This window comes from Saccopteryx bilineata, chromosome 4 (genome assembly GCF_036850765.1).
Source record: "Saccopteryx bilineata isolate mSacBil1 chromosome 4, mSacBil1_pri_phased_curated, whole genome shotgun sequence".
NCBI classification, from domain to species: domain Eukaryota; kingdom Metazoa; phylum Chordata; class Mammalia; order Chiroptera; family Emballonuridae; genus Saccopteryx; species Saccopteryx bilineata.
In genome coordinates, this window is record NC_089493.1 from 278807297 (window position 1) to 278834313 (window position 27017).

At 48.4% G+C, this 27017-nt stretch overlaps 1 protein-coding gene across 1 annotated transcript in view; it reads right to left on the reverse strand.

Annotated features, from left to right (window-relative positions):
* SNX29 (sorting nexin 29) overlaps positions 1 to 27017 on the reverse strand; it is a 568687-nt gene that overhangs the window by 465965 nt on the left and 75705 nt on the right. Inside the window, exons 5-11 of the mRNA XM_066274829.1 lie at positions 25853 to 26033; positions 24082 to 24152; positions 22675 to 22923; positions 19098 to 19467; positions 12271 to 12389; positions 4371 to 4446; positions 2635 to 2717 (exon numbers count right to left, since the gene is read on the reverse strand). Coding sequence (XP_066130926.1) covers positions 2635 to 2717; positions 4371 to 4446; positions 12271 to 12389; positions 19098 to 19467; positions 22675 to 22923; positions 24082 to 24152; positions 25853 to 26033 — 1149 coding nt within the window. The remainder of the gene's footprint in view (positions 1 to 2634; positions 2718 to 4370; positions 4447 to 12270; positions 12390 to 19097; positions 19468 to 22674; positions 22924 to 24081; positions 24153 to 25852; positions 26034 to 27017) is intronic.

Here is a 27017-nt window from a genome sequence, read left to right on the forward strand (position 1 = left end):
CTCAGCAAGGGAAACTGATAACAAAATAAACAGAAAGCCAACTAAATGGGAAATGATATTTTCAAACAACAGCTCAGATAAGGGCCTAATATCCAAAATATACAAAGAACTCATAAAACTCAACAACAAACAAACAAACAATCCAATAAAAAAATGGGAAGAGGATATGAATAGACACTTCTCCCAGGAAGAAATACAAATGGCCAACAGATATATGAAAAGATGCTCATCTTCTTTAGCTATTAGAGAAATGCAAATCAAAACGGCAATGAGATACCACCTCACACCTGTTCGATTAGCTGTTATTAGCAAGTCAGGTAATAGCAAATGTTGGAGAGGCTGTGGAGAAAAAGGAACCCTCATACACTGTTGGTGGGAATGTAAAGTAGTACAACCATTATGGAAGAAAGTATGGTGGTTCCTCAAAAAACTGAAAATAGAACTACCTTATGACCCAGCAATCCCTCTACTGGGTATATATCCCCAAAACTCAGAAACATTGATACGTAAAGACACATGCAGCCCCATGTTTATTGCAGCATTGTTCACAGTGGCCAGGACATGGAAACAACCAAAAAGCCCATCAATAGATGACTGGATAAAGAAGATGTGGCACATATACACTATGGAATACTACTCAGCCATAAGAAATGATGACATCGGAACATTTACAGCAAAATGGTGGGATCTTGATAACATGATACGAAGCGAAATAAGTAAATCAGAAAAAAACAGGAACTGTATTATTCCATACGTAGGTGGGACATAATAGTGAAACTAAGAGACATTGATAAGAGTGTGGTGGTTACGGGGGGGAGGGGGGAATGGGAGAGGGATAGGGGGTGGGAGGGGCACAAAGAAAACAAGATAGAAGGTGACAGAGGACAATCTGACTTTGGGTGGTGGGTATGCAACATAATTGAACGACAAGATAACCTGGACTTGTTATCTTTGAATATATGTATCCTGATTTATTGATGTCACCCCATTAAAAAAATAAAATTATAAAAAAAAAAAAAAAAAAAAAGAAAATGCTAAATTTCAATCAGAGGCTAAGCTAAAAATTAAAACTTTTTTCCTATGTAAGTTCAGACCCTTGAATCCTATCTGCGCAAACAGAGGAAGTTTCTCCTTTGCCCCCACTTCCTCCCTGCTGCCTGCGAAGAGAACAAGATGCTGGGGCTAATCCAGCCATACTGGGTTCTAAAGCAGGACAGGAGTCCTGGGCTCTGAGGGCCACCAGCCACCCAAAGCCCCAGCCCGCCTACCTCAGCACAGATATTTCTATCTCATTAAGACACAGTTGGCTCACAGTGGTGGCGCAATGGATGAAGCATCAACCTGGGATGCTGAGGTCCCAGGTTCAAGGCCCCAAGGTCACCAGCTTGAGCATGGGCTTATCCAGATCTGGCCCAGGCTCACCAGTTTGAGCGCTGAAATGATCCCAGCATCATTGGCTTGAGCAAGGAGTTACTGGCTCAGCTTGAGCTCAGACCCTCCCCCTCCTCACCCCCGCCCCGTCAAGGCACGTATAAGAAGCAATCAGTGAACAACTGAAGTGCCACAACTATGAGTTAATGCTTCTCATCTCTCTCTCTGCCTGTCTCCCTCTCCCTCTCTCTCACACACACACACACTCACGTGCTCACATGCACTAAAAAATAAATACATACAGCCCTGGCCGGTTGGAGCGGTAGAGCATCGGCCTGGTGTGCGGGGGACCCAGGTTCATTTCCCGGCCAGGGCACATAGGAGAGGCGTCCATTTGCTTCTCCACCCCCTCCCCCTCCCTCCTCTCTGTCTCTCTCTTCCCCTCCCGCAGCCGAGGCTCCGTTGGAGCAAAGATGGCCCGGGCGCTGGGGATGGCTCCTTGGTCTCTGCCCCAGGCGCTGGAGTGGCTCTGGTCGCAGCAGAGCGACGCCCCGGAGGGGCAGAGCATCGCCCCCTGGTGGGCAGAGCGTCGCCCCTGGTGGGCGTGCCAGGTGGATCCCAGTCGGGCGCATGCGGGAGTCTGTCTGTCTCTCCCCGTTTCCAGCTTCAGAAAAGTACCAAAAAAAAGAAAATAAATAAAAAAATACATACATACATACATACATACATACATACATACATAAAGACACAATTGGTTCATTCTTTACTATATAAAGCTACTCAAACCTAATCTTAATTATTGTATCTCTAATACTTTTTCTGGGTAGTGAGGTTGCAGTCTGAACCTGACCACTAGCAACTTTCATTCCTCTTTAAGAACACACTCTCCCCTACAGAACTGACTCCTGCAGAGCTACACAGGAAACCCAACGGGAGCAGTTCCTCTGCAGCTGACAGCCCTCCAGCAGGCGAACCCAAACCTGAATGAGAGACAGTTCCCCTCTAACTGAGTGCCGCTCCGTCCTGCAGCGCGTCCCCGACAGCATGCACGAGCCCAGGCATTGCATGCAAACCGCAGCTCAGCAAGCCTACACCACGCACCACACACCACACACCACGCCTCCAGTCCATGGCCAGGGTCCACATGCCTGACTTTTACCCCACATTCCACAGAGTCCGTAGCCATGGAGGAGCGAGCACACCAGCCGCGACAGACAGGCCCCTGTCACCCGTGTTGGTGGGGGCAACGCAGGAAGTACTTACTCATTGTCATCGACTCTGGCACCGAGGCCGAAGGTAACAGGCTGCTCAGAGGACTTCCCTGGCCTGGAGAGCTGGCTTCCACGCTGGGGAAAGGCAGGCAGAAGGAAGTTACACTTGGCCACGTAAAGGGCACAGCCTCACCATTCAAAAAACTAACTGGTGCTAAGGCTACTCAGGTACACCTACTAGGAGGAACAGAGGCGGCCCTTGGAAATGACAGTCAATCCTCATTATTTGCAATCCCTCACTTACAAATTCACCCGCTCACTAAAACGTATTTGTAAGCCCAAAACCGGTATTGGCGGCGCTTCCACGCCCACTGCTGCCCACGTGCAGTCACCACTGCATGTTCCCAGCTGACACCAGCGAGGTGAGCTCTGCCTGCTTACAACTGTCACACTGGCAGTGTGTCCTTGGGTGGGTTAGTATTAGTGCCACATCTTTCACACTTCTTGGTGATTTTGCTGTTTAAAATAGCCCCCAAGCGTGGTCCTAAAGTGCTGTCCGGTGATCCCAAGCACGAGAAAGCCATGATTCACATTGTGGAGGAAATCGTGTTAGGTAACCTTTCGTTCAAGCATGAGTTACAATGCCACTGGCCGTGAGTTCACTGTCAATGAATCAACAATATATGTTAAATAAGGTGTCTTACAACAGGAACAGACAGAAAACAAAGTCACAACCAAAGGCTCATAGGAACCTAACCCTGCATTTCCCACAGGAGCAGTGGTTCAGTCTCCACAGCCACTTTACAGAACGTAACGACCACAGATAATGAGAGGTGACTATAAATTTACAGAGACTTGGCAACATGGAAAAAACCAGGGTCATAACATGGTTAACACACATGCACATACACACACAAACAGCACAGGGGAAAAGAAACAAAAATAGCAACAATAAAATAGAGATGGGAGTTACAGTGATTTTTTTCCATCTAATGCTTCAATTTCCAATTTTTCTAAGCTAAACAGCATAAGGACTCAGAGACCTAGATGGGTCCAGGGGCCCCAATCCTTCCTGACATTGTACTAACTGGTACAAGCCTCCTACAGCTAGTGTCCTGTTCAGAGAGCAAAGCCCTGCCTACTCAGGCTGAGGCCACACCATCAAGCACAGTGTGGGGCAATGGTGGCTCCCAGCCTGGAGCTAAGTTTGCGAAGGCAGACATGCTATCTCCCTGGAACATCAGATTAACACCATGAAGAGAAAGAAGGAAAACCCGGTACCAGCAACAAGAATCATACACAAGAGAGACTTCATTCTGCCACCAAACAGCCGAGGACTTGGGCAACTCGAAGTCTTTGAGATGTATTAATTGAAAAACAAAAACAAACAAACATAAAAACATGGCACTTACTACTATATGCCAGACTAAGCACTTCACTTCACAGATATATAATAATATCTAAGTGGCTTAAATATTATATAATATGAATTATTCAATATTATCATCGAATACTAAGATTAGCGAACAGTGATAGAGGAGGGACGCAGGTATGGCCCGACAGGTGTGCACTGGGAAGGTGGCATGCAAATGCAGTTTGACAGACCTGCTTCTTACAGAGTCTCACGCTCCTCGATCCTCGAGAGCTCCCGTGCTGCGGTGTTAGGACTAAACCTGACACAGATAAGGCCTTGCCCTAGAAACCCAGAGGGGCCCTCCTAGCTTCAGAAAAGAAGAAAATGCTGAATAAGACTGAGTCCCACAGCCCACCCGGGCTGTGAACACCAACCTGTACCGAGGTCCGGGCTCCGGGAGAACGTGGTGTTCAGGTCCCGTCCCGTTCTCCAGGCTGCCCAGGGCCGCGTCTGCAAGCAAAGAGCAATCACAGGCACAAAGTTAGGCTTCTGTTCTCACTTCATTTTCTTCATGAAACAAGGACACAGTGCAGACACTGGCTCATCTGCTAAACCAGCTAACTTAGACAGGTTTTCATCGGTACCCTGGATTTTTATCATTAACCGGTTTCATTCTTTTCAGACATAATCTCAGATTTTGCATCCGTCACTGAAGGAAGGCCCTGGCCTCTTTGACTTTGGCCAGCTAGAATTACCCATGTAGTCCATATTCACAGCCAACCTGAGAATCCAGGAGTAACAAAATCAGCTCAGACAAAACAGCTCAAAATGGACACGAGAGGGCAGCACAGCCTAACTGCTGACAGTGTCTGCTCAAGGCAAAACACTGGAGTGACCAGATTTCTAAAAGGCCACTTGCCCTGCATTCAGTGGTATGTGGGAAAGGCATATGGAAGAAGTGAGGCCGCAAATAATCTCTAGAAATAACAGGCAAGAGTCACTAAAGTTTATCATAAATGTATTAGCTGCTGTTCAAGTCTATTTCCAGGAAAAGGGACAGATCTTATGCCCATTGGGCTAAATAGTGACATGGAAGCCCGTTTCACCCCGAACATTTGCTCCCTGGAGAAACTTCTGGCTTCTCAGTGCCGCCACAGAGCCAGGCCTGGATAGGAGCAGGGGACACAGAGCTGGAGGGAACACATCTGGTTTCCCCAAGCCATCCCTCACTGCCTACTCCGTGTCCTTCCTTCTGTTTCTGCTAGTTTCATCCTGCTCAAGGCTCCCAGCTCTAAAGGGGGTGAACTAAGGGAACTCTAAGGAAAAATGTTTTTTCATTTTTTTTTTCACCCTGCTGTCACCATCAAGCTATTCCACTTAATCCGAGCTCTCTCAAGAAGTTTGAGCAGGGAAGAGACGGTGTCTGCTCGGCTGCTTTGAGCAGGGAAAGACGGTGTCTGCTCGGCCGCCTTCCCTTTCCCACTCCCTGGCGTTGTGGTGAGTTTAAGAATGACAGCCCTGCCTGGGTTCCAGCCCTGCTCCCAACTCCGATCAGCAAGTTCCCTAAACTCTTGTGTCTCAGTTTCCTCATCTAAGAAATGGGATGACACTACTGCCTACCATACAACATTTTAACAAACCTACCACACAATGATATTGTAATACGTGTGAAACTCGGTGAGACACTCAGAGCGAGGGCTAGCATCCACACACTCTAGAGCCGAGCCTGCCTACCACAGGCCCTCACCTTCCCAGTCAACTGGAATTGCTCTCACAGGACCCCAGGGAGCCCTCAGTCCCCCTCCCACAGCTGATGACAAGGTTGAGCGAGCACTCCTTGGAGTGCTCCTTTCTCTGCTTTCATAACAATGATCTTCCTCTCCCCACCATCTTTTTCTCTGACTTCTTAGCAAAGGTGTCCCTGAATCACAGCTCTGTGGCCTCTGTTCCCTTGTGAACCCAGCAAGGTCTTAGCTGTAGACTTCACCTCTGTGAACATGACAACCCTCAAGCCCTCACCTCTGGCTAGGACTCAAACCTTGAATCCTAGTCCCACATTTCTAACTGCCAACCAGAAATCTTTACTGGGGTGTCCTACAGGGCTACCAACTGATCATGACCTTCAAAACCACTCCTCTTCTGTCACCACTTCCCACGGGCTGTAACCTCAGAAGAGCATGCCACTCACCCTTCCTCCCATCACAGGGCTCCGCAGTGGCAAGACCTGCCGGTTCCACCTAGTTCCCTCCCACTCCTTGTGGGGGTTCCAGGGGTCTCACCCTCTCTAATCTGTCTCAGCCTCTCTAATCTGACTCACACAGCACTCTCCGATTCTGCTCCCGAAGCAAAGACGGATGGCTCCAACAAACACATGGAAACCCGCAGTAGGGGTAAAGGTCAACAGCACCCAGCAGCATTCCAGACAGAGCGTGGCCCACATGATTCCCCTTTGTAATGCACGACCACCATCAGCAGACAGCTGCAGTGGGCCGCGGCAGCGGAGCCAGAGTGGTCAGAGACGCAGACCACCTTGCTCATCCTCAAAGCCCCTTCTGAGGAAGGTACTACCTTTATAGAACTACTAGTTTTATCAGTGAAGAAACTGACCTCATGGATTAAGTTCCTTGTCCAAGACACACAGCTAAAGTGTGAGGAACGGACCCCAGGTCTGCCCAGTAACAGAGCTGAGCCCTTGTCCCCTTCAGCCTCTCACTCAGCTGATCTGAAACACCTGCTTTCCTTCCACACACCCTGGTGTTCCTGCCACTACTGCTTCGTCCATACTGTGTCCTCCACCAGATATCAGATGTCCACTCTCAACAGCACGCCCACCTCCCTACCCACGCATCCATCCACCCTCTGCTCAGTACTATAAAGGATTCCGCATCCATCCACCCACCGCTCAGTACTGTAAAGGATTCCGCATCCATCCACCCACCGCTCAGTACTGTAAAGGATTCCGCATCCATCCACCCACCGCTCAGTACTGTAAAGGATTCCGCATCCGTCCACTCACCGCTCAGTACTGTAAAGGATTCCGCATCCATCCACTCACCGCTCAGTACTGTAAAGGATTCCGCATCCGTCCACTCACCGCTCAGTACTGTAAAGGATTCCGCATCCATCCACTCACCGCTCAGTACTGTAAAGGATTCCGCATCCGTCCACTCACCGCTCAGAACTGTAAAGGATTCCGCATCCATCCACTCACCGCTCAGTACTGTAAAGGATTCCGCATCCGTCCACCCACTGCTCAGAACTGTAAAGGCTTCCTGAACCCGTGGGCAGCCGTCAGGGTCACACTTGAATCAAGACAGACACAGTCCCTGTGCTCATGTGCTAGTGGGGGGACGGGCATTACCAAGTAACTGCACAAACACACGATCACAAGCCAAACCGCAAACATACAGAGCGACGTAGACAGGCCAGATTTACAGCGGCATCAACGTGAGGCCTGGCCCGCTGTGGAGGGGCAGAGGGGCCTTTCATAACAGTGCTTTTCAACTGCCAGTCCACGAAAGAGTTAACCACCCTGCTGCTGTATGAAGATTAACACACATACATATGGACCAGCGGCTGCAAAACACTGTTCTGTAAGACAGTGACACTGGGGCTGTCACCTGAAGGACACGCTTAGGTAGGGTAAACAAGGCAGGAGGAGCAGGAGGAGCAGGAGGAGAGAAGTGACGGCAGGCTCAGGGCAAGGCAGCAGCAGCAGGGCAGTGTGGCCGGGGACACTGAGCAAAGGGGAAATGGGAGGGTACAGGCTGTGGGGTGACCTGGGCCTCGGTGGCCACAGTGAGGACCCGGGGCTTCTCCTGCGTGTGGTCGAAGGGTTTGGAGCAGGGAAATAAGGCAATCTGATTTAGGTTCTAAAAAAATCCCTCTGGCTGCTAAGAAAAGCATGGATGGGGCCAAGGGCAGGAACAAAGCAGAGAGCGCTCCTGGGAGGCTGCTCTGCAGTAGCCCAGGCAAGAGGTACAGCCGTAGAACAGGGCGGTGAACACATTCCGGGAATGCACTCTGGCCATTCACTCCTTTCTCCTTTACATCAGGTGATTTAAATGATATTCCCTGCCCCCTCTTTGCATGAATAACTCCAGGAGAGACTCATCTTTGGATCCCCAGAGCCTAGAACAGTGCTGATGCTGAGCAGGACCGCCCACCGAGTGAACAAAGCAAACCAGGAGCCCTAAGTAGCACATGATCTGTGTGCGTGGGTAAAACCACACGGTGCAGACTCTGCGGCCACTAGTTTCCTGACACTCCAAACCAGGCGTCCCCAAACTACAGCCCGCGGGCCTCATGCGGCCCCCTGCTTCCAGAAAGGGCACCTCTTTCACTGGTGGTCAGTGAGAGGAGCACTGTATGTGGCAGCCCTCCAACAGTCTGAGGGACAGTGAACTGGCCCCCTGTGCAAAATGTTTGGGGACCCCTGCTCCAAACAGTAAAATTAGTGCCTGGGAGCCACACTCTGAAATCAACCATCTTAGATCAGAGCAATGCTACCATGGACCCTCCTCACCCTCAACAACCAACTCCGGAGACCCAACAACAGAGCAAAAAGCTGAAGAACAGAGAGCCTGATGGGAGATGAGGGGGTGAGGGCGTGAGGTTTCAGATGAACTGCATCCATCGGAAACTGCCTCTGCATTTGCCAAACCCTACACTAAAAGCAGGCCCTGCAGTGAGGGCAGGAGCAGTACAGAGAGTAGACACAGGTGCTTTGCTCACCTCCATCTGTCATTCTCTTTCCCTTCCAGCCTCAGAGATGTTGGCAAAGGTGCTTTGCTCTGTTGTAGCTGGTACGCATGCCCTAGGAATGACTATCCAATCCTTCACCCACTCTCGATATCGCGTGTGACCCTGACCCGGCATCTCCCTGAGCTGAGCCCCTCTCTAACCCCAGAAATGCAGCCCTAAAGCAGGGCCCCTGACCCACAGAGCTGCCTCTTCCAAGACAAAAGAACAATAATTCTCTGTTCAGGGACCCCTTCTCTGCCACTTTCTCCCTCCCAAGACTTGGCTACCAAAACATCCATCCCTCCCTACCACTTCCCTCTCTCCCTTTTTTATCCTCCTCCCTCCCTCCCTCTTTCTTTAAATACAATGGTACCTTGACACACAAGTTTAATTCGTTTCATGGCCAAGCTCGTGACTCAATTTGCTTGTGTGTCAAATCGAATTTCCCCATTTTAATTAACAGGAATGCAATTAATCTGTTACAGCCCCTAAAAACTACATGAATTTTGTTTTATATGCTTTTAAATAAGAAAATGTACTCTATAAATAACAAATACATATATATACATAACAAGAGAGAATGAAAGAAATAAACTGGTTTATGAAGTGTATTTACCTTCAAGGCCACGTGAAGATGCTGGTGGAAGGGGAGGGGACTGACGGAGGAGGTTTTCATTTCGTGTGCTATCGCTTAACATAACTTGCTCTCTATGCACTTAATGCTACATTTAATTGCAAAATTTAACTTATACACTACATATGATATGTAACTTCATCACTAAACTTAATTGCTATTTTTTTTACTTTGCTTAATCATCATTTTCTTCACTGACTTTTGGCTTTGTCACCACACTTTCCTCGCTTTCACTTAGAAGACATTTCAACAAAAACCTTTCCAAGGAAGTTTGTTTCTTCCTCCCTTTCAGAACGTTCGGCAGGCCGTTTAGTGGAGGGTGGCAGAAGCTCATGATTCAAATATCAGCTCATGACTTAAAGCAAAAAATCCCGCGAGTGACTGCTCGTCTCTCAAACTGCTCGTGATCTAAAGAGCTTGTGTGTCAAGGTACCACTGTAACTCAAAGGCAGTAAAATCGAGGCACAAAGGTGATGGGAAAGTCTCCTAAGGGAGGAAGCCTCTGTGTGCAAGGTCACCACTGAAGACACAGAATGGCTCCCAGACCAGACTGAGAGAATATGTTAACATCACTCAATTAGGGGTGTCAATCAGAGGAGACACTCATCAGAAACGGAGTGAAAGAAAAGGAGTCTGGGAAAGGAATCTGGGCCATGCCCAGTGCTGCCCAGGGAAGGGCCCCTGCAGGGAGGCCAGTCCCAGCACCACCCAATGCCATGGAAATGGGTCATCAGGACAGGAGGGACTTGGTGCACGTTGGCCATGAATCGGGTAACGGACTCCCCCAGCTCTGAGTCCAGCATCTTCACGCAGCCCAGAACAGTCTGTCTCCCCACGCAATGTTCTACTGACATTTGCCCCTCACGCTGTCACAAGCTCCCAAGGCTCCTGACAGCTTAGTCCCTGTAGTAAATAAAAACATTGGCAGACTGCTCCTACCCGGATCTCTGGTCAGGGTAATCAGATAAGCTGGAGTTCAGTCCCCTCACTAGTGACAAGATTGAGCCTCTGGGTCCGCAAGGCTGACAGCCAGAGGAGGACTGCGGGGAATCGGCCAGGGGAATGTCTTCTCTCGAGGTCCCTCAAGCATCCTGGAAGCTGACTTTGCCTAGAGACACTGGTCTGCAGAGAGCCCAGAGGGGAGAAGAACACTGGGTTCTATAAGGCTGAACCCAAATTTGAACAGCCAACAGCATTTTGGAGCAGCCAGCCACCGCCCTGAGCATCTGATGGTTAGAGGGGCCCAGTGAGGAAATGAAGAAGCCACTGGAAACAAAACAGGCTGCCTAGTGCGTGCTGGACACCTGACATGCCAGCAACACTTCCCCTCCAGGGGGAGCAGGGCCAGCTGATTGGGGGCTGAGTCATGACTAGGAAGCCATGAACAAACCCTAGAAACTCTCCAGTGGTCCTAGATACGCCTTCGAGCCACCTGCTCTCTGCAAACCCCAGTTCCCTTCTCAGACATTCCGCTCGCGTGGGCACTGCCATGGATGGGCGGCAGCAAGGTAACCACCCTCAAGCCCTGGACCGCGGACAGTCACCTGAGTGAAAGGAGGGAGCAAGGCCTCCCCCCTTGGAGATTCAACTAAACGCAGAGAGAAGTGCACAGGGCTGAGGTCACGGTGTTGGCGCCTCAGCCAAGGACAGCCAAGAGGGGACAGGTGAAAATGACAAGGGAGCAAAGATGGACTCGGAGACAGGAGATGGACAGACCCCCACACAGAAGTGGGGACACCCCGCGAGGAAGACAGCAGACCCTTCGGCTGCTCACAGATGCCCCGTGGCATCACTGCTGCCATGTGGCAGTGAGCTTCCACGGGGCCCTCGCGTGTACCTGGCACCCATCCCCATATCAACTCAGGGAATCCCACCAGCCTGAGAGGAAAGTGCTAGAAGAATGGCGACCCCATCCTCGCAGCTGGTCAGGAGTGAGTGAATGAGTTATCCAGTCAGCACTTCCAGTCCAGGCTCACTTGACATCATCGCCATCGTCCACTTTCTAGAAGAAACTAGCCTGGCGGACTGAGCCATTCAGCCACGCATGCTCACTGACCTCCACGTACACCAGGAATAGGCTGCTCCAGCTCCCCGCAACTTCCCACCACAGCAGGAAGCACCTGACCCCACTCTACACTGCCGCCAGCCGCTGGCCCCGCCCACCTCTGCACAGGAGCTAGTCTGAGTGGGGCTGCTCCCCGCACAGGGAGAAGCACAACAGTCTCTCATCTGGTTCAGACCGTCGGCAGCTTCCAGAGCAGCTGGCGGGCCCCCGTCAGTTTCTCAAACCGGGCCTGGGAAGATGCGAAGGGTACTTATTGTCGGGGGTAGGGCTTGGGGGACCGAGGCCTCGCTGCCCTGGGGTGCCGTGGGGAGTACCAACACTGAGTCAGCTGCACCGCACACCCACCCTTCTGGGTGAGCTGGGCTCAGGCACGGCCCCGCTGCCGCCACTCCCTGTGGCCTGCCCAGCGAAGAAAGACAGTAACAAACCACACACAGGCGTTCTCGGCAGCACCGACCGGGTCAGAACCGCAAATCCACTCCATAGGCGGGTTCTAAGCAAGCTACTCTCTGACCCCAAGCACTTTGCTACAAAGGGTGCCAGGGTCTTTAGAACTATGGATTCTGGGATTTCCCTTCTCCTAAGAGACAAAAATAATGGTCATCATTTGTGGTTGGCTTGCACATGAGTAAGGGCAACAAATCTCAGACAAGAAAGAAAACCAGACCTGAGGTCTCCCTGGTGACTTGCCTGCATTCTGCCCAACACTCACTCGGTCAAAGGAACCTCAAAATACCCAGGTTCAGCCAGAAGTGAAGCCAAACCCTCCGCCACCCCCAATAGCAACAGGCTGTCCTGCTCCCACTCCTGCCGGCAGGGGTGACCCGGACACCCCTGCAGTTCTCGGAGCCAAGCTCGTACCGGAGGAAAAGAGTAGTGAGGACACACCCACCTGCAGGGCTGTAGGAGCCCACTCCGCTGACCGGAAAGAGGACATCGGCGTCGCCGTGTAGCACCTGCAGTGGAGCCCAGCTGTGCATCTGGGAGAGGCAGGCACTCCCGTCCAGTGGCCTACAGTGGAAGAACACAGCTGTGTGAAAGGATGAAGGGCCCCTGAGGGATCAGATCACCACAAGCATCTGCCGGGCCTCCTGCAAGTTCCTTCTAGAAATGAGCCAGGTCACGAGGGTGCGGGGCATAGCAGAAGATGCAGGCTGGGAGCCAGGAGCATGGAGTCTGGACCCAGACCCCTGCATTTGTCCTTTTGACCCGTTTACTGAGCACCTACTATATGCCAGACAGTGTGCAGCACACATGTTTTGTACTGGCAAAGGAGCCAGCACATGGTATTTATCCTGCCCTCACTGGGGGACACAGACGTGAATCAAATAATCCCCCTACAAGGTGAAAAACGGCAGCTTAGTTTCATGGAGCTGGTCAAGGTCATGGAAGGCTTCCTGGAAGAAGGGAGGTTTGAGGTGAGAGCTGAAGGAAGCACAAGAGTCACTTGAGAAAAGAGGAAGGACAACGGGGCGGGGGGGGGGGGGGGACAGCACGTGCAAAGTGCTGAAGGAGGAAGCAAGGTTCGTTCCAGGCTCTGAGATGACGGCAGTCACCCTGGGCTGGCGTCACTTCACCTCACTGGTTCTCAAACCCTCTCCAGAAAAAGAGCAGAATCAGACCAGTCATGCCTGGGTCCCTTCCAAGAAAGGGGGCCAGCTCAAATATTAACCAGGCTCATAAGATCTGTTATATTGTCACCATGTCTACCACGTGCAAAACCCACCTGTGCTATCTTTGTAATGCCAGGCTGGTTCAACTAAATTTGTTTGAGAAAGTATTTGCCCACAGCAGCATCTGCCTCTGGGCAGTTAGGGAAACACTAATAACTACTAGGCTGTATTTGTGCAGTGCTTTAAAGACTATAAAGTCACTTTGTCACTCAGGTGTAAAGAAGACCAAAGCAGATCATAATCATACCTACTTAACAGGAAGGGAGGAGAGGGAGGAGGAGGGCAAAGGCAGAGGGAAGGACAAAAAAAAAGGGAGGGAATGGGGAGGATGAATAGGAAGGAAGAAGGGAGAGAGGGAAAAAAGAGATTGTGTGACTTGTCCAAAGCCATCAGCCTCACGGGCAGAGCCAAGGCTGGTGGGATTCGAGTACCGGCCTTCCGAATCTAGTGACATGGGTCTGCTGCTACAGCCTACCATGATACAGAGTTTTTCTTTCTTTCTTCAGAGCAGGGATCAACAAAATCTTACTGTGAAGAACCAGATAGCAAATATTTTAGGCTTTGTGGCCATACTTATTCTTCTTTTGGTCTTTGTTTGTTTGTTTGTTTGACGAGTCTTTACAAATGTAACCATCAGCCATTCTCAGCTTGTGGGGGGGTCTGGCTGGCAGCTAGCTGGTCACCTCCCCTTTCAAGACCCCCATGTTGGCATTCTGCTTTCAGCCCTCTCTAGCTTCTGCTCACACCTTTGGCACTAAACAAAAGCCTACAGAATTTTGCAAAATGTACCACTTAATCCTGCAGATAACACACACAATGAGACTCTCAAATGGCATTCAAGGGCACAAGAGGAAGCCCCTTCTTAGATGAACCTGGCCGTGCCCCTTGAATCTGTACAGAACCGCCTTCCTAGGGCTCCAGTCCAGCAGCTGGTGACTCAGGGGACTCCCGGCCACCCAGAGGCGATCAGAGCACCACTCCGGAGAAGGCAGCAAAGCCACCAAAGCCACCAGTCCTTTCCCTGCACCTGCTCTGGCTCCAGGACGGTGGGATTTTCCACTGTTTCTGAGGGGAAATCTTGCCACTTCCCAGCACATATGCTGGGGAAGCCAGGCCCCCAGCAGCTGAAGTTTGGAGCCCAAGTAAAAGTGGCCAAGGGCCATCACCTCAAAAATAAGTTATACTGAAGTGATTCCTGAGGCAGAGACCAGTTCAGAATATTATGCCAACATTGGCTTAAAAACATAATCGCAGGTGTTGGTTCTCATTAGAAAAGTAAAACATTATAAAATCAAAAAAATGTTATAAAGAGGAGAAAGAAAATCTACACCCAAAGCCATTACTCAAAACACAACTGATTTAGTATTTCCTTAGTGTCTTTTGTCTTTCTTTCTTATACATATTTTTCTTTACAAGGTCATGAAACTAAATGCAGGATTTTATATTTGGCTTTTTTCATTCAACATCAATTCACAAGTTCATCTTCATACTATTTGGATACTCTTAAACTTCATTTAAGAGGTTTAAGATCCCACACATGCCCTGGCCTGAGCAGTGGATAGAGCATTGGCCATATGGATGCCCCAGGTTCGATTCCAAGTCAAGATACACAGGAGAAGCCCTGGACGGTTGGCTCAGTGGTAGAGCGTTGGCCTGGCGTGCAGGAGTCCCGGGTTCGATTCCCGGCCAGGGCACACGGGAGAAGCGCCCATCTGCTTCTCCACCCCTCCCCCTCTCCTTCCTCTCTGTCTCTCTCTTCCCCTCCCACAGCCGAGGCTCCATTGGAGCAAAGTTGGCCCGGGCGCTGAGGATGGCTCTGTGGCCTCTGCCTCAGGGGTTAGAATGGCTCTGATTGCGGCAGAGCAACGGCCCAGATGGGCAGAGCACCACCCCCTGGTGGGCATGCCGAGTGGATCCTGGTTGGGCGCATGCGGGAGTCTGTCTGACTGCCTCCCTGTTTCCAACTTCAGAAAAATAAAAAATTTTTTTTAAAAAAGATACACAGGAGAAGCGACCATCTGCTTCTTTCCCCCTCCCACTCCCTTTTCTCTCTCTCTTCCCCTCCTGCAGCCAGTGGCGTGACTGGTTCAAGTGTTGGCCTGGGTGCTGAAGATAGCTCAGTTGGTCCAAGCACGTCAGCCTCGGGCACTAAAAATAGCTTGGTTGATTCGAGCACCCGACTCAATTGGGTTGCCAGGTGGATCTTGGTCAGGGCACATGCGGGAGTCTGTCTCACTATCTCCCCTCTTCTCACTTTAAAAAAAAAGATCCTACACATTAAGAAGTTAAGGTTTAGCCTGTCCAATGAGGGCACAGTAGATAACGCACTAGGACACTGAGCACTGAGGTCCCAGGTTCAAAACCCCAAGGTGGTTGGCTTGAGCATGAGCTCATCAGCTTTAGTGCAAGATCACCAGCTTGAGTGCAGGATCGCCAGCTTGAGCATGGGATCATCAACACAACCCGATGGTCACTGGCTTGAGTATACAGTCACTGGCTTGAGCAAGGGGTCACTGGCTCAGCTGGAGCCCCCCGGTCAAGGCACATGAGAAGCAATCAATGAACAACTAAAGTGCTGCAACTATGAGTCGGTGCTTCTCATCTCTCTCCATTCATGTTTGTCTCTATCTCAGGAGAAAAAAAAAAGAAGTTAAGGTTTAAATGATGGAATGTGCTGCTCACTGTGCCTCTGGTTGCACATTTAGGTCAGCTCCAATGTTTTGCTTCTCTAAACAAGGACTTTGGTATCCAGATGCAGCAGCCTTTTTCCTGAGACTGTCCTCAGGGTAGATTCCTGACAGTAGAATTGCTAAATCAGTGAAATAAACATTTTTAAGGCTTCTGACATTGTGTCAAACTCTTTTCCCAGAGGGCTGTCAACACTACCAGCTGTCTCTGCCCGTGCCCAGCCTTGCCACATTGCTCATTCCACAGCCAATGCCTATGCGTGCCTCGAAGATACCAAGCCTGAGGACAGACACCCTGAGCACCAGCCACTCCTGGGGCGCTAACCCAGGCCTCCCTTGTCGCCAGTTCTCACTGAAACCTTGGCAAAAATGACAGGCAGAGTATGGCGTCTGGTTTCACTTTGCATTTGCTTAATTGCTAGTGAGGTGCAACATTTTTCCATATGTTTGTAATTCTTCGGAATTATGTTCTCACCCACTTCCCTGCTGGCATCACAGGACACACATGAAGTAACAGAAAAAATCCTTTCTCTAAGAAAGGTATTATCCTCTTCAAAAAAAAAAAAATAGACAAAAAGCAAAGCCAACACTTTTGACTACAGAGGGAGTAGGGAAAAGATTACCCTCAGTCATTAAAGAAGTTGTTTAATTGCTAACAAACAGAGGCATAAAACCCAACTTTTGGCCAACAGAGCATCTTAAGGACAATCAGAGCCCTGACTTGGGCAGAGACTGGGGCCATCCACCACGTGCTCCTCCGGGCCTGGCCTGGCCCCTCCCCCTCAGACCTAGCTGTGCTGTTAAACTGCTACAGCTGTGGCCCCTTCCGGCTCCTAGACCTTTCACGCCAACATTAGCTTAGAATCAAAATGGAAGGCTTACTCAGTAGGCCGCCTCATCATTCCTCTGTCCTCTCCCCACCATGCTCTGTGGAAGGTGCACTCCAGACCCCCCTCCACGCCAGGAGAGGCTGTTCATCACCTGCGGGAGGCTCGACAGCCCCGAAGGCCCAGGCTCTGGGAAAGTCACCTGCTCTGTTTTGTGTTTTACACATCACAATGCTGGCAGCTGCCTTAGCTTGCAGGATGACCTCCCCCCACACACACCCAGCAATGGCACCAGTCTATTAGGACAAGAAATAACTGTGTTTGAGACCAATAAAACCCATGAAGTGAATCAACTCAGATATGCACTCACCTAGAAACAAAGAATGCAAGTGGCATTTCCTAAAAGCCCAGATAAAGACTAAAGGCAAGTCTGGTGGTTAACTTTAAGTGTCAACTTAGCTATGCCATGGTACCAGATATATGATCATATATTATTCTAGATATTTGTGGGAAGGAATTTTTCCGATGAGATGAATGTTTAAATCAGTAGACTCTGAGTAAAACAGACTAGACTCCATGATTTTGGTGAGCCTCACCCAATCAGTTAAAAGCCTCAACAGAAAGACTAAGGTTCCCCTAAGAAGAAATTCTGCCTGCAGACCACCTGAGGACTCCAATACAGTTCCTCCTTGGGCTCTGGCTGGCCGGCCTCCCCTGCAGATTTCAGACTTGCCAAACTTCCACAGTCACATGAGCCAATTCTTTAAAGTAAATCTCACCGGACAGAGAGGTACACCCAGAGAAATATGTAGACACACAGCCCACTGGTTCTGTTTCCCTGAGGAACCCTGACTACTACAGCTCATCACAAGATGGGGATCCCAGGAACAAAAACACGCGTAGCCTGTCAATAAAACACACGCTGCAGGGAAGCTACACCAACCAGTACCTGAGGAGAAGAAAAAAGCCTTCGTGCGTGAAAACTTTTATTTCAGAATGAGAACAAAAAGCAAAAACAGACCAAGCTGTCAACAACCTAAATACTCAGCAATGGGGGAGTCTTTAGCAAATTATGAATATTGATCTGACTGAAAATTAACCAATCAATATTCAGAATTATGTAGAAACATGGGAAGTATTCAACAGTAGTGGGGTGGGCAAAAGTAGGTTTACAGTTGTTCGTATGGAAATAATACAATAAATACTAATACAAGAATCAACTGTGTTTCGCATACTCCCCATGGGGAACCCACCTCTGCCCACTCTGGATAAGTTCTGGGCACAGCATGCTCTCACCTTACCCCAGCTTCACCCATTGCTCTAAGAATCCCATTCTTTCTTCCCTCAAGTTGGGGTGAAATCCACTAACCTAGGATTAGGATAAGGTATACACATAGCCCGTAGCATCTGGCATACCACAGATACTCAATAAGGTAATACTACTAACACGGGCGTCCATGTGAATTGAGGACCAGGGTAACAACTGGCAACAAAAACGGGCCTAGTCTTATGAGAAAGAAATAAAAACACCTCTCCTTAAAACAATATTAAAATGAAAAGCTTTGGGCTAAGACATACTATGCCCCTTAATTATACCATGGGATCGCAACACCCTTGTTTGGGCTGGGCCTGAAGACAGCCATGCCTAGATGGCACTGTGCGCTGCAATGCCCAGGTGAAGACGGAGCTTCATCCGGCTCGAAGAGTCAGGCCACGCCCAGGAACGAGGACAGTGGTGGGACAGCTCCCTGTGCCAGCCGTGCAGACAGGCCCTCTCATAGTACCCCATCGCTTCAACCACAGCCCTGCTGAGGAGCTGCTGTTTTCTTCCCAGGTCTCCAGCGAGGCCTGAGACTCGGGAAGTGAAGTGACTCGTCCAACCTCATCCAAGCCACAGAGCTAGTAAATGAGGACCAGGTTACCTTCACTCCAAAATCCAAGCTCTTAACTATACTTTTTTGCTTTATGTCTTCACGTGCATCAAGCCCCTTCCACAGGCATAAATCTACAGCAACTCCAGGGTTAGAGCAGCAGTGCAGGCAAATGACTGCGGTTCACACCCCTACAGGTAAACACACAAGTCACCAGCCCACACCTATTTTCTGGAATAACCCCGCCTTTCTCCTGAGCCTCCTATGCTAGGGGCAAATCAAAGACGGGAGGGAAGTCTAGAAAACAAAATGAAAGATGCATATATAAAGCAAAAATTTCAAGGTACACATCTTGACACCAATTTTGTAAGGAGTACCTTCAAATACACTCCCGTCCCCTCTCTTAGTTCTCCACAAGCTAACAAAGCCCCTTCCTCTTAAATCAAGATCTGAACAATGAATGATGTCCTAAACCAGGGGTTCTCAACCTGTGGGTCGCGACCCTGTGTTTTGGTCATTCAACCCCCACCGGGGCCGCGACCCACAGGTTGAGAACCGCTGCCCTAAACAATTACAAACCTTGCACCCTTACGTCACCACTACTGCAGAGAGAGAATGCAGCTATGTGCCACCCCTCGTTAAAATCTCAAGCGGAACTTACTTCTCAGGCAACTCTGAGTGGCCCACACACTTCCTCCCCGACATGTACACGTCCTCCTCATTTTCATCCACATCTTCATCATCAATGCTCTTCACATCGAGCTTCTGGTACCCAAACTCCCCATTCAAAGACAGAGAATCAATTTTCCATGAGTTGCTGCTCTGACTTCCATTGGAATTAGGGCCGAAGGGGCTTTCAAAGGTCGACATGATGTTAAGCGAGGAGCGGTCAGAGTTCTCCTCCGAGCTCTCCCCAGCCCCAGGTATCTTTTTAAAAACATCACCAGAGTTCTGCTCATCTTCCTCGTCATCAAATGAGATAATGTTGGTCACCTTCTTTTTCTTCTTTCGTTCCTTTTTACATTTGGCATCTGGCAAAAGACAAGATATGGTATAAGAAAAAACAGGCAAGATAAAGGGATGATGAAGCCAGCTTGACTCTAGATGTATAAAACTCTCTACTATTCTACTGACAAATAAATGGTAAGCTAAATTCAGATAGTTTTTTAAATCCTTGGGAAAACATCTGTTTACAGGAAACTGAGCAAAATGGATGTGGACCTCTACTTCTTTTTTTTTAATAAAATTTATTGGGGTGACACTGGTTAACATAATTATATGTCTCGGGTACCCAATTCTACAACACATCTCTGTATCTGTATTCCTCTTTCCTGACTTAAACAATTTTTTGATATGTCTGCTCAGGCAAATGACACAAAAGAAAATAGAAACAAACGAGACTATATTAAAACCAAAAAGTGTTTTGCACAGTGAGGAAAACCAACAACGAAATGAAAAGACAACCTACTAAATGGGAGAACATAGTCACCAATGATATATCTGAAAAGGAGTTACTTTCCCAAATAAAAAAGGTACTCATGCAATTTAACACCAAAATCCAAATAATCAAACTTAAAATGGACAGGTGACCTGAATAGACATTAAGAGGACATACATATAGCCACAGACACATGAAAAGATGCTCAGCATCACTAATCCTCAGGGAAATGCAAATTAAAACCACAAGGACATACCAACTCACACCTGTCAGAATGGCCATCATGAATAAAACAACAAACAACTGTTGGTGTGGATGTGAAAAAAAGGGAATCCTCTTACACTGTTGGTGGGATTGGTGCCACCACTACAGAAAATCATATGGAAGAGTTCCTCAAAACTTTAAAAATATAACTTCCATTTAACCCGGCCAGTCCACTTCTGGGTATTTATCTGAAGAATCCAAAATAAATTTGAAAAGATATATGCACCCCCATGTTCACTGCAGCATTATTTTTCAATAGCCAAGATATGGAAGCAACTTAAGCGTCCAAGGATAGATGAATGAATAAAGATGATATGGTACATAGATATGCTGAAATATGAGCCATAAAAAGAATGAAATCTGACCACTGGCGACAACATGGATGGACCTAGAGTGTATTATGCTAAGTGAAATAAATTAGAGAAACACAAAAACCATAAAATTTCACTTATATGTAGAGTCTAAAAATCAAAGTAAGCAAACAAAACAGAAACAGAGTCACAGATACATAGAACAGACTGATAGTTGCCAGATGGGAGGAAGGTGACAGTTGCCAGATGGGAGAAAATGGTGAAAGGGATTAAGTACAAATTGCCAGTTACAAAAAATAGTCATGGAGATACAAAGATCAACATAGGGAATATATTCAATAACATTGTAATAACTATGTATGGTGTCAGATAGGCACTAGACTCTCCATGGATAATCTCTTAATAAAGTATAGAAATGTCTAATCACTATGTGTACACCTAAAACTAATATAATATTGTATGTCGACTATAATTGAAAAATATATTTTTTTAAATATGCCACAGAGCATACATTAAAATTGCTCCAAGCAGTCCTTCTAATAAGCACTTGATTCAAAGGATGTTATCATTGAAATGATTTTCATTGTTTCACTTTAGAAAATACTCCAACGGCTAGCTGGTAGATAAAGCCAAGAAAACCAGTTTGGGGTTGTAGTCAATTGTTTGATGATCATAGAATTCCTCCCATCCCTACATAATGCCCCTTCACAATGGAACTTTGCCACTTTCCATTGAGGGTAGTGTCTATTTCTCCAACTTCTTTAATCTGGACCTTTACCAATAGAATGTGGCAGAAATAACAATGTATGAGTTCTCAAGCCTAGGTATGAAGAGGTCTTACATCCTGTTGAAATCCTGCCCCAAAACTACCATGGAAGAACACTGATTTAGCTAACTGGACGATGAAAAGCCATGTGTAGAACAATGAGATGCCCCAGCCAACAGTCAGCATCAATTCCAGACACGAGTGGAGCCATCTTGGATCATCCAGCTCAGCCACGAGCTGAATGCAGCCCTATGAGTAAGCCCAGGTGACACCAACAGAAGAACCATCCTGTCAAGCCACAGAATCATAAAAAAATATAAATGGTTGTTTTGAGCCACTACATTTTTGGAACTATTTGTTACACACCAAAGGCTAACGGAAACAGAAACCAAGATTTCCTTGGTGACCACTACTTAGATGAGCCAGTTTGTTCATCCATCTTAATCATCACACTTGAGTGTGAGACACTTAACCAATTCCCAAAACTCCACTCCATCTAAAACAAGGTGTGACATGCTTCAACAGTATATTACAACCCTGAGACAATATCAAAAGCAGGGTCCACAAAATGAATGGAAGGGATACTGCTTTGGGTATACAAATTCCACTGTTTCCGTTACACAAAGCCCTCAACAGTCCTGTCCTATGTCACTTACATGGGGTCTCTGCTTGAGAAGGAAAGAGCAAACAGATAAAGCTAGTGTGTACCAAAGACGCCATAAAACTCTTGAGTTTGTTTCTACGATCATTAATAATCCCAAAGGGATGACCATTACTACCTTGTTTACAGGTTTGACAATACTAGGACTAAGTATGAAAGCCAAAATTTCCAATTTTGCTGTAGCAACATTCTGCATGTCCCAGAAGGCTCAAGGAGTATTGTAATTGTGTCAAAATTAACCTGAATTAATTACTTAACGAATCCCTTTCCCTGGCCCCCACTTAAATGTCTTACTCCCCAAAAGAAGGCAAGCCCAATAATATACACTCTCCACAGCACCCAATGCTTGGCTTCCATCCCATTTATTAGAAGGATAATTAATTATTTGTGTAATTTGTCATTAAATGTCTACCCCCACCCATCTCAAAAAAGACTGAAAGCTAAATGCTGGTAATCTGTCTTCCTTGGCTCACTGCCTTGCACACGGAATATTTTAAGTGAACAAATGAATGAAGATCACCTCGTCTGGTTTCACGTGGCCATCGCAGACTTCCCTTCAGCTTGTTCTGACTGAGCCCTTTGCTCTTTTACCTTATCATCTTCCCATCTAGGTAAGGCTCTCAGATCCCTTTCAGAGCAAGGGTAAAGAAACAAACAAAACCCAAATGGGAACTGAAAGTGCAAGTGCATCAGATTTGATTCCCTGATTGCAGGTGACAAGGCGGGTCCACCTCAGCCACAGTGGATGGTCCTTTACCCGACCACTCTGTTCTACCTCTAATGCTCGCCGTGGCTCACCTGCACTGACGTGCTTGGACATGACGGGCAGGGGGTCGGTCTCCTGCTCAGGTTTGATGAGGATGGAGACAGCAGAGGACGCCGTGATCTCCCTGAAAAGGCTGCTCACTCCTTGCGTGGACTCCTTCAGCAAGGAAGTCACATTCTGCGTTGACTCCTTTAAGAGGTCCGAGACGGTAGGAACAAACTTACTCTGCCCATTTAAATCCTTGTTGTCAATGTTGATCGCGAAGAGTATGGAGTTCAGACCTTCCGCAAAAAGGGAAAAGTCTGGAGTGTGTGCTGTTGAACAGAGTCACACCTCCAACATGATAAAGAAGTTACAGACATGGCAGTACACAGGAGGAGACACACTGATCTTAAATGCTAGTTAAAACTTGCCACAACTGGGTTCAGTAGACACCAGCGATCGCAAGAACTGAATCATTCCAAATTCCCACCCTACCTGTCAAGAGGGAGGCGAAGCCTTTAAGTTCTGAGGTCAGACTGCCTGGGTTGAATCCCAGCAATGCCACTTACAAGCTATGAGCCCTTCCTTGGCCAAGCCACTTATAACCTCCCTGAGCTTTAGTTTCCTTATCTGCAAAATGGGAACACAGTATCTCTTTCACAGGGTAAGTATTAAAGACCATCACCCACCAAAAACACTCAGCTCAGTAAGCAATCCCGAAAGGTGTGCAAATGTCATTGTTATGAAAAAACTTGCACTGGTATCCTACAGCCCACAGAGGAAATCAGGCTCCAGCCCCGACTCTTCCTCAGCAAGGAACTAGACTGACATTACTCTCAATATGTAGGACTTGGTGCAAACTTTCAGGAAAGAAAAAAAAAAAGAAGCAACAAAGGAGTTAAAGAAAAAAGCAAGTTGCCTACTTCCCTGGGGCTATTTCACTCTTTGAGTGAGAGTCAAATAATACAATTTAACAATTCACCACTGACAGCATTCCAGGGCTTCCATGCTGACAGATTGTGGACATGATGATCACATTTGATTCTCACAGCCCTACAAAGGTGGCTGCCATGCCATCAGGATTCCCACCTCCAAGAGGAGGGAAGTAAAGGTAACAAAGCTCACAGGATCCCCTCAGGTCACCAGCCTGTAAGGGTCAGGTCAGGCCTCCCGGCAGGTCTCCTGTCTCCAAGTCCCCAGGTCTTTATATCACACTTGCAAAGCCACAGTCTGAAAGCCTCCGCCCCATGCCTTCCCTGCCAGGGTATCAAATTTTAGATAAACATTCTCAATCCTCAATGCCATTTAAGGAAGGGCAGTGGCAAGTGACTCATTAAGTCGCTGAGGGACAGGAAATACCATAGCATCCCTTCGAGGTATGAACTCACTGCCACGCAGTCTCCTCTGCTCACCAAGCTGCCCAGGACCCATTGCCCCATGGCCTTGCCCAGGCTTACCAGCTGCCATGGTAGGAAGCATGCTAGACCTTTCTTCGTCCATCACAAAAGACCAGTCTTCATAAAAAGTGCTGCAAGTTAGAAGAGCAAAGGAAAAGTTTCTGAACAGTGGTTCTCTGCATCCATTAGCCAGACAATTCCGTTACATGGCTTCCTGGAAAATCCATGCCTGGTCATCGCAAAGTGAATCCAGGAAGGCTCTGCTGGGCTGAAACTTCTGGTTATAAACTAAGGATTGGATGCATATATCCTATGACTTCCTCATTGGTCCCCTAAGATCTTTAGAGTCCCCTGAGCTTGACAGTACTAAAATAGCCATGAGCTGCAAGTGTGGTATTTATGAAGCAGCAAAGCAGAAGAGGACAGAGGGGTGGCTTCCACTCAAGTAAGGTCTGCAAAATACAGACAGGGAGTCCAGGCTGGCCCACAGGCCCCCTGATCGGGCTAACACATTCCAGAAAGAAATGAGAGAGCTCCATGGCTCCCTCAGCCAGGACATTTGTATGCACTGCCCGCCTGGACTATAGACCCGAAAGCACAAGTTATCCTGGAAAGGGCTGGGAAGCTAAAATGGCTCCACAAACCTAAGTGGGGGCTGTGGGGCCAGAGAGGCCTGCAGGGTCTGTCCAAGGTCATCCAGCAATAAACGGAGCTCAAACACAGGTTCCCAGCCCAATCCCCCAGCCTTTATCCAGCCCACTGCTAAGCTGTAACAAGCAAATATCCTCGACCCCCTGACTTGCCTGTCAGGTCGGAGAACTCTAAATTAGAGAAATCAAAGTCAAACTTCGCTATAGCACAGTCCAGGAGACTAGACAGAGCTGCCAAAGTGACTGAATACAACTAACAGAGAGAGAGGAAATGCCTCATCATCAATATGCCTGCCCAGCAGAGTGTCAGGGAGCCACAAACCACAGGTCCAAGCTGGCGTGGCAGCAGTACCTCTGAGTCCCAGGATTGTGATTCTTTAAAAACCTGAGTCAGTTTTCACGCACGTAAATGAATTTGGTTTTCCCATATCAAGGTAGGTAAGTGACTAGTAGTTTAGGTAAACTCAACTGTGATTCTTTTCTTTTTCTTTTTTTTTTTTTTCTCTTTTTTTTTAGAGAGAGAGGGAGAGGAAGGGAGAAAGGAAAATGAATTTATTATTCTACTTATTTAGCATTCATTGGTTGATTCTTGCATGTGCCCTGACTCAAACCCCACAACCTTGGCGTATTGGGATGATGCTCTAACCAACTGGGCTACCCAGCCAAGTCAACTTTGAGCTTTAACAGCTGGATTTACTTCAGCTGCTCATTGTTAAATTCATTCAACTCTGATACTGAGTGTAAAACCCTGAGCTATCCGCAGATGATGTGGTGGGAAGAGCTTGACAACAATTCATTTTTAGGAACATGAGTATGTTCTCCTTAACGAAAGCTGGTTAATGCTCGGGAGGTGCGCACTGACAGTGCGCAGACCCTTACACGCAGGTGCGGGCAGCACCACTGTCCGGGCCCCACCCTCCCGTTGGACCCAGAGTCTGAGCGTACAGCTGGACTGAGCACCACGGGTAACATCAGCAACAGCAGCACTTCCTGCGCGCTTGCTCTCTGCAGGCGCCATGCTGAGCCCTTTCCAGGCCTTCTCTCATCTAACAAACTGGGGTCGGGGCAAGGAAACCCAGTTGCCCCGGATGAGGGGCTGGGATGCAAATGCCAGCACCTGACCCGGATTCTGTGATTTTAACCACTGGCCCACACGCCGCCCCGGAGCCCACCGGCCATACCTGAGCCGGCCGCGGTCGGCCAGCAGCATGTGCAGGTAGCGCTCCAGAGAGTGTTCGTTGAGGGCGCAGCGCAGCCAGGCCCGGCCGCGGCCCACGTCCGAGGCGATGTGGCGCAGGGAGTAGAAGCGCTGCAGCTCGTGCTTGTTGAGGACCTCTTTCACGTAGAACCAGAACACCGGCTCTGCAGAGACAGCGGGACGGGCGCTGTGGCACGTGCCTGGGACGTGCATCACGTTTACAGTGAGGTTCCCTGGGCATCTTGGAGGGTTGTAAAAGAGTTGCTTCCATAGCCCAGAGAAGGAAGATACCAAAGAGTACACCAAAAATAAAAATGACCCCCAAGTCCACCACCCAGCTATGGCCGTTGTTAACATTTCAAGTGTTTCCTTTCAGCCTTTTTTCCCGCACTTTTTTTTATACAAAATGAACATCTGTGATAGACTGGATCGTAACCCCAAAGACAGTCATGTTTAGTCCCTGGAACCTGTGAATGTTAGTTCGTATGGCAAAAGGGACTCTGCAGATGGAATTCAATTAAGGATTTTGAGGAGAGAGTACTGATTATTCTGGGTAGTCTCTATGGGCCAGGACCATCACAAGTGTCTTTTTTTTTTTACAGAGACAAAGACAGAGTCAGAGAGAGGGATAGATAGGGACAGATAGATAGGAACAAAGAGAGATGAGAAGCATCAATTATCAGTTTTTTGTTGTGGCACTTTAGTTGTTCATTGATTCCTTTTCATATGTGCCTTGACCGCGGGCCTTCAGCAGACCAAGTAACCCCTTGCTCGAGCCAGCGACCTTGAGCCCAAGCTGGTGAGCTTTGCTCAAACCAGATGAGCCCGCACTCAAGCTGGTGACCTCAGGGTCTCGAACCTGGGTCCTCCGCATCCCAGTCCAACGCTCTATCCACCGTGCCACCGCCTGGTCAGGCCACAAGTGTCTTTGTAAGAGGAAGGCAGAGGGAGAGAAGATATGGAAGAGGAGAAGGTGACGAGGCCAGGCAGGCAGAGATTGGAATGATGCAGCCAGCCATCGCCAAGGAATGCCAGAAGCCGGAAAAGGCAAGAAACAGTCTACCTGGGAGCCCCCAGGAGGAACCAGCCCCGCTGTCACCTTGACTTTAGCCTAGTGAAGCCAACTGTGAAGTCAGCCCTCCGTAAGT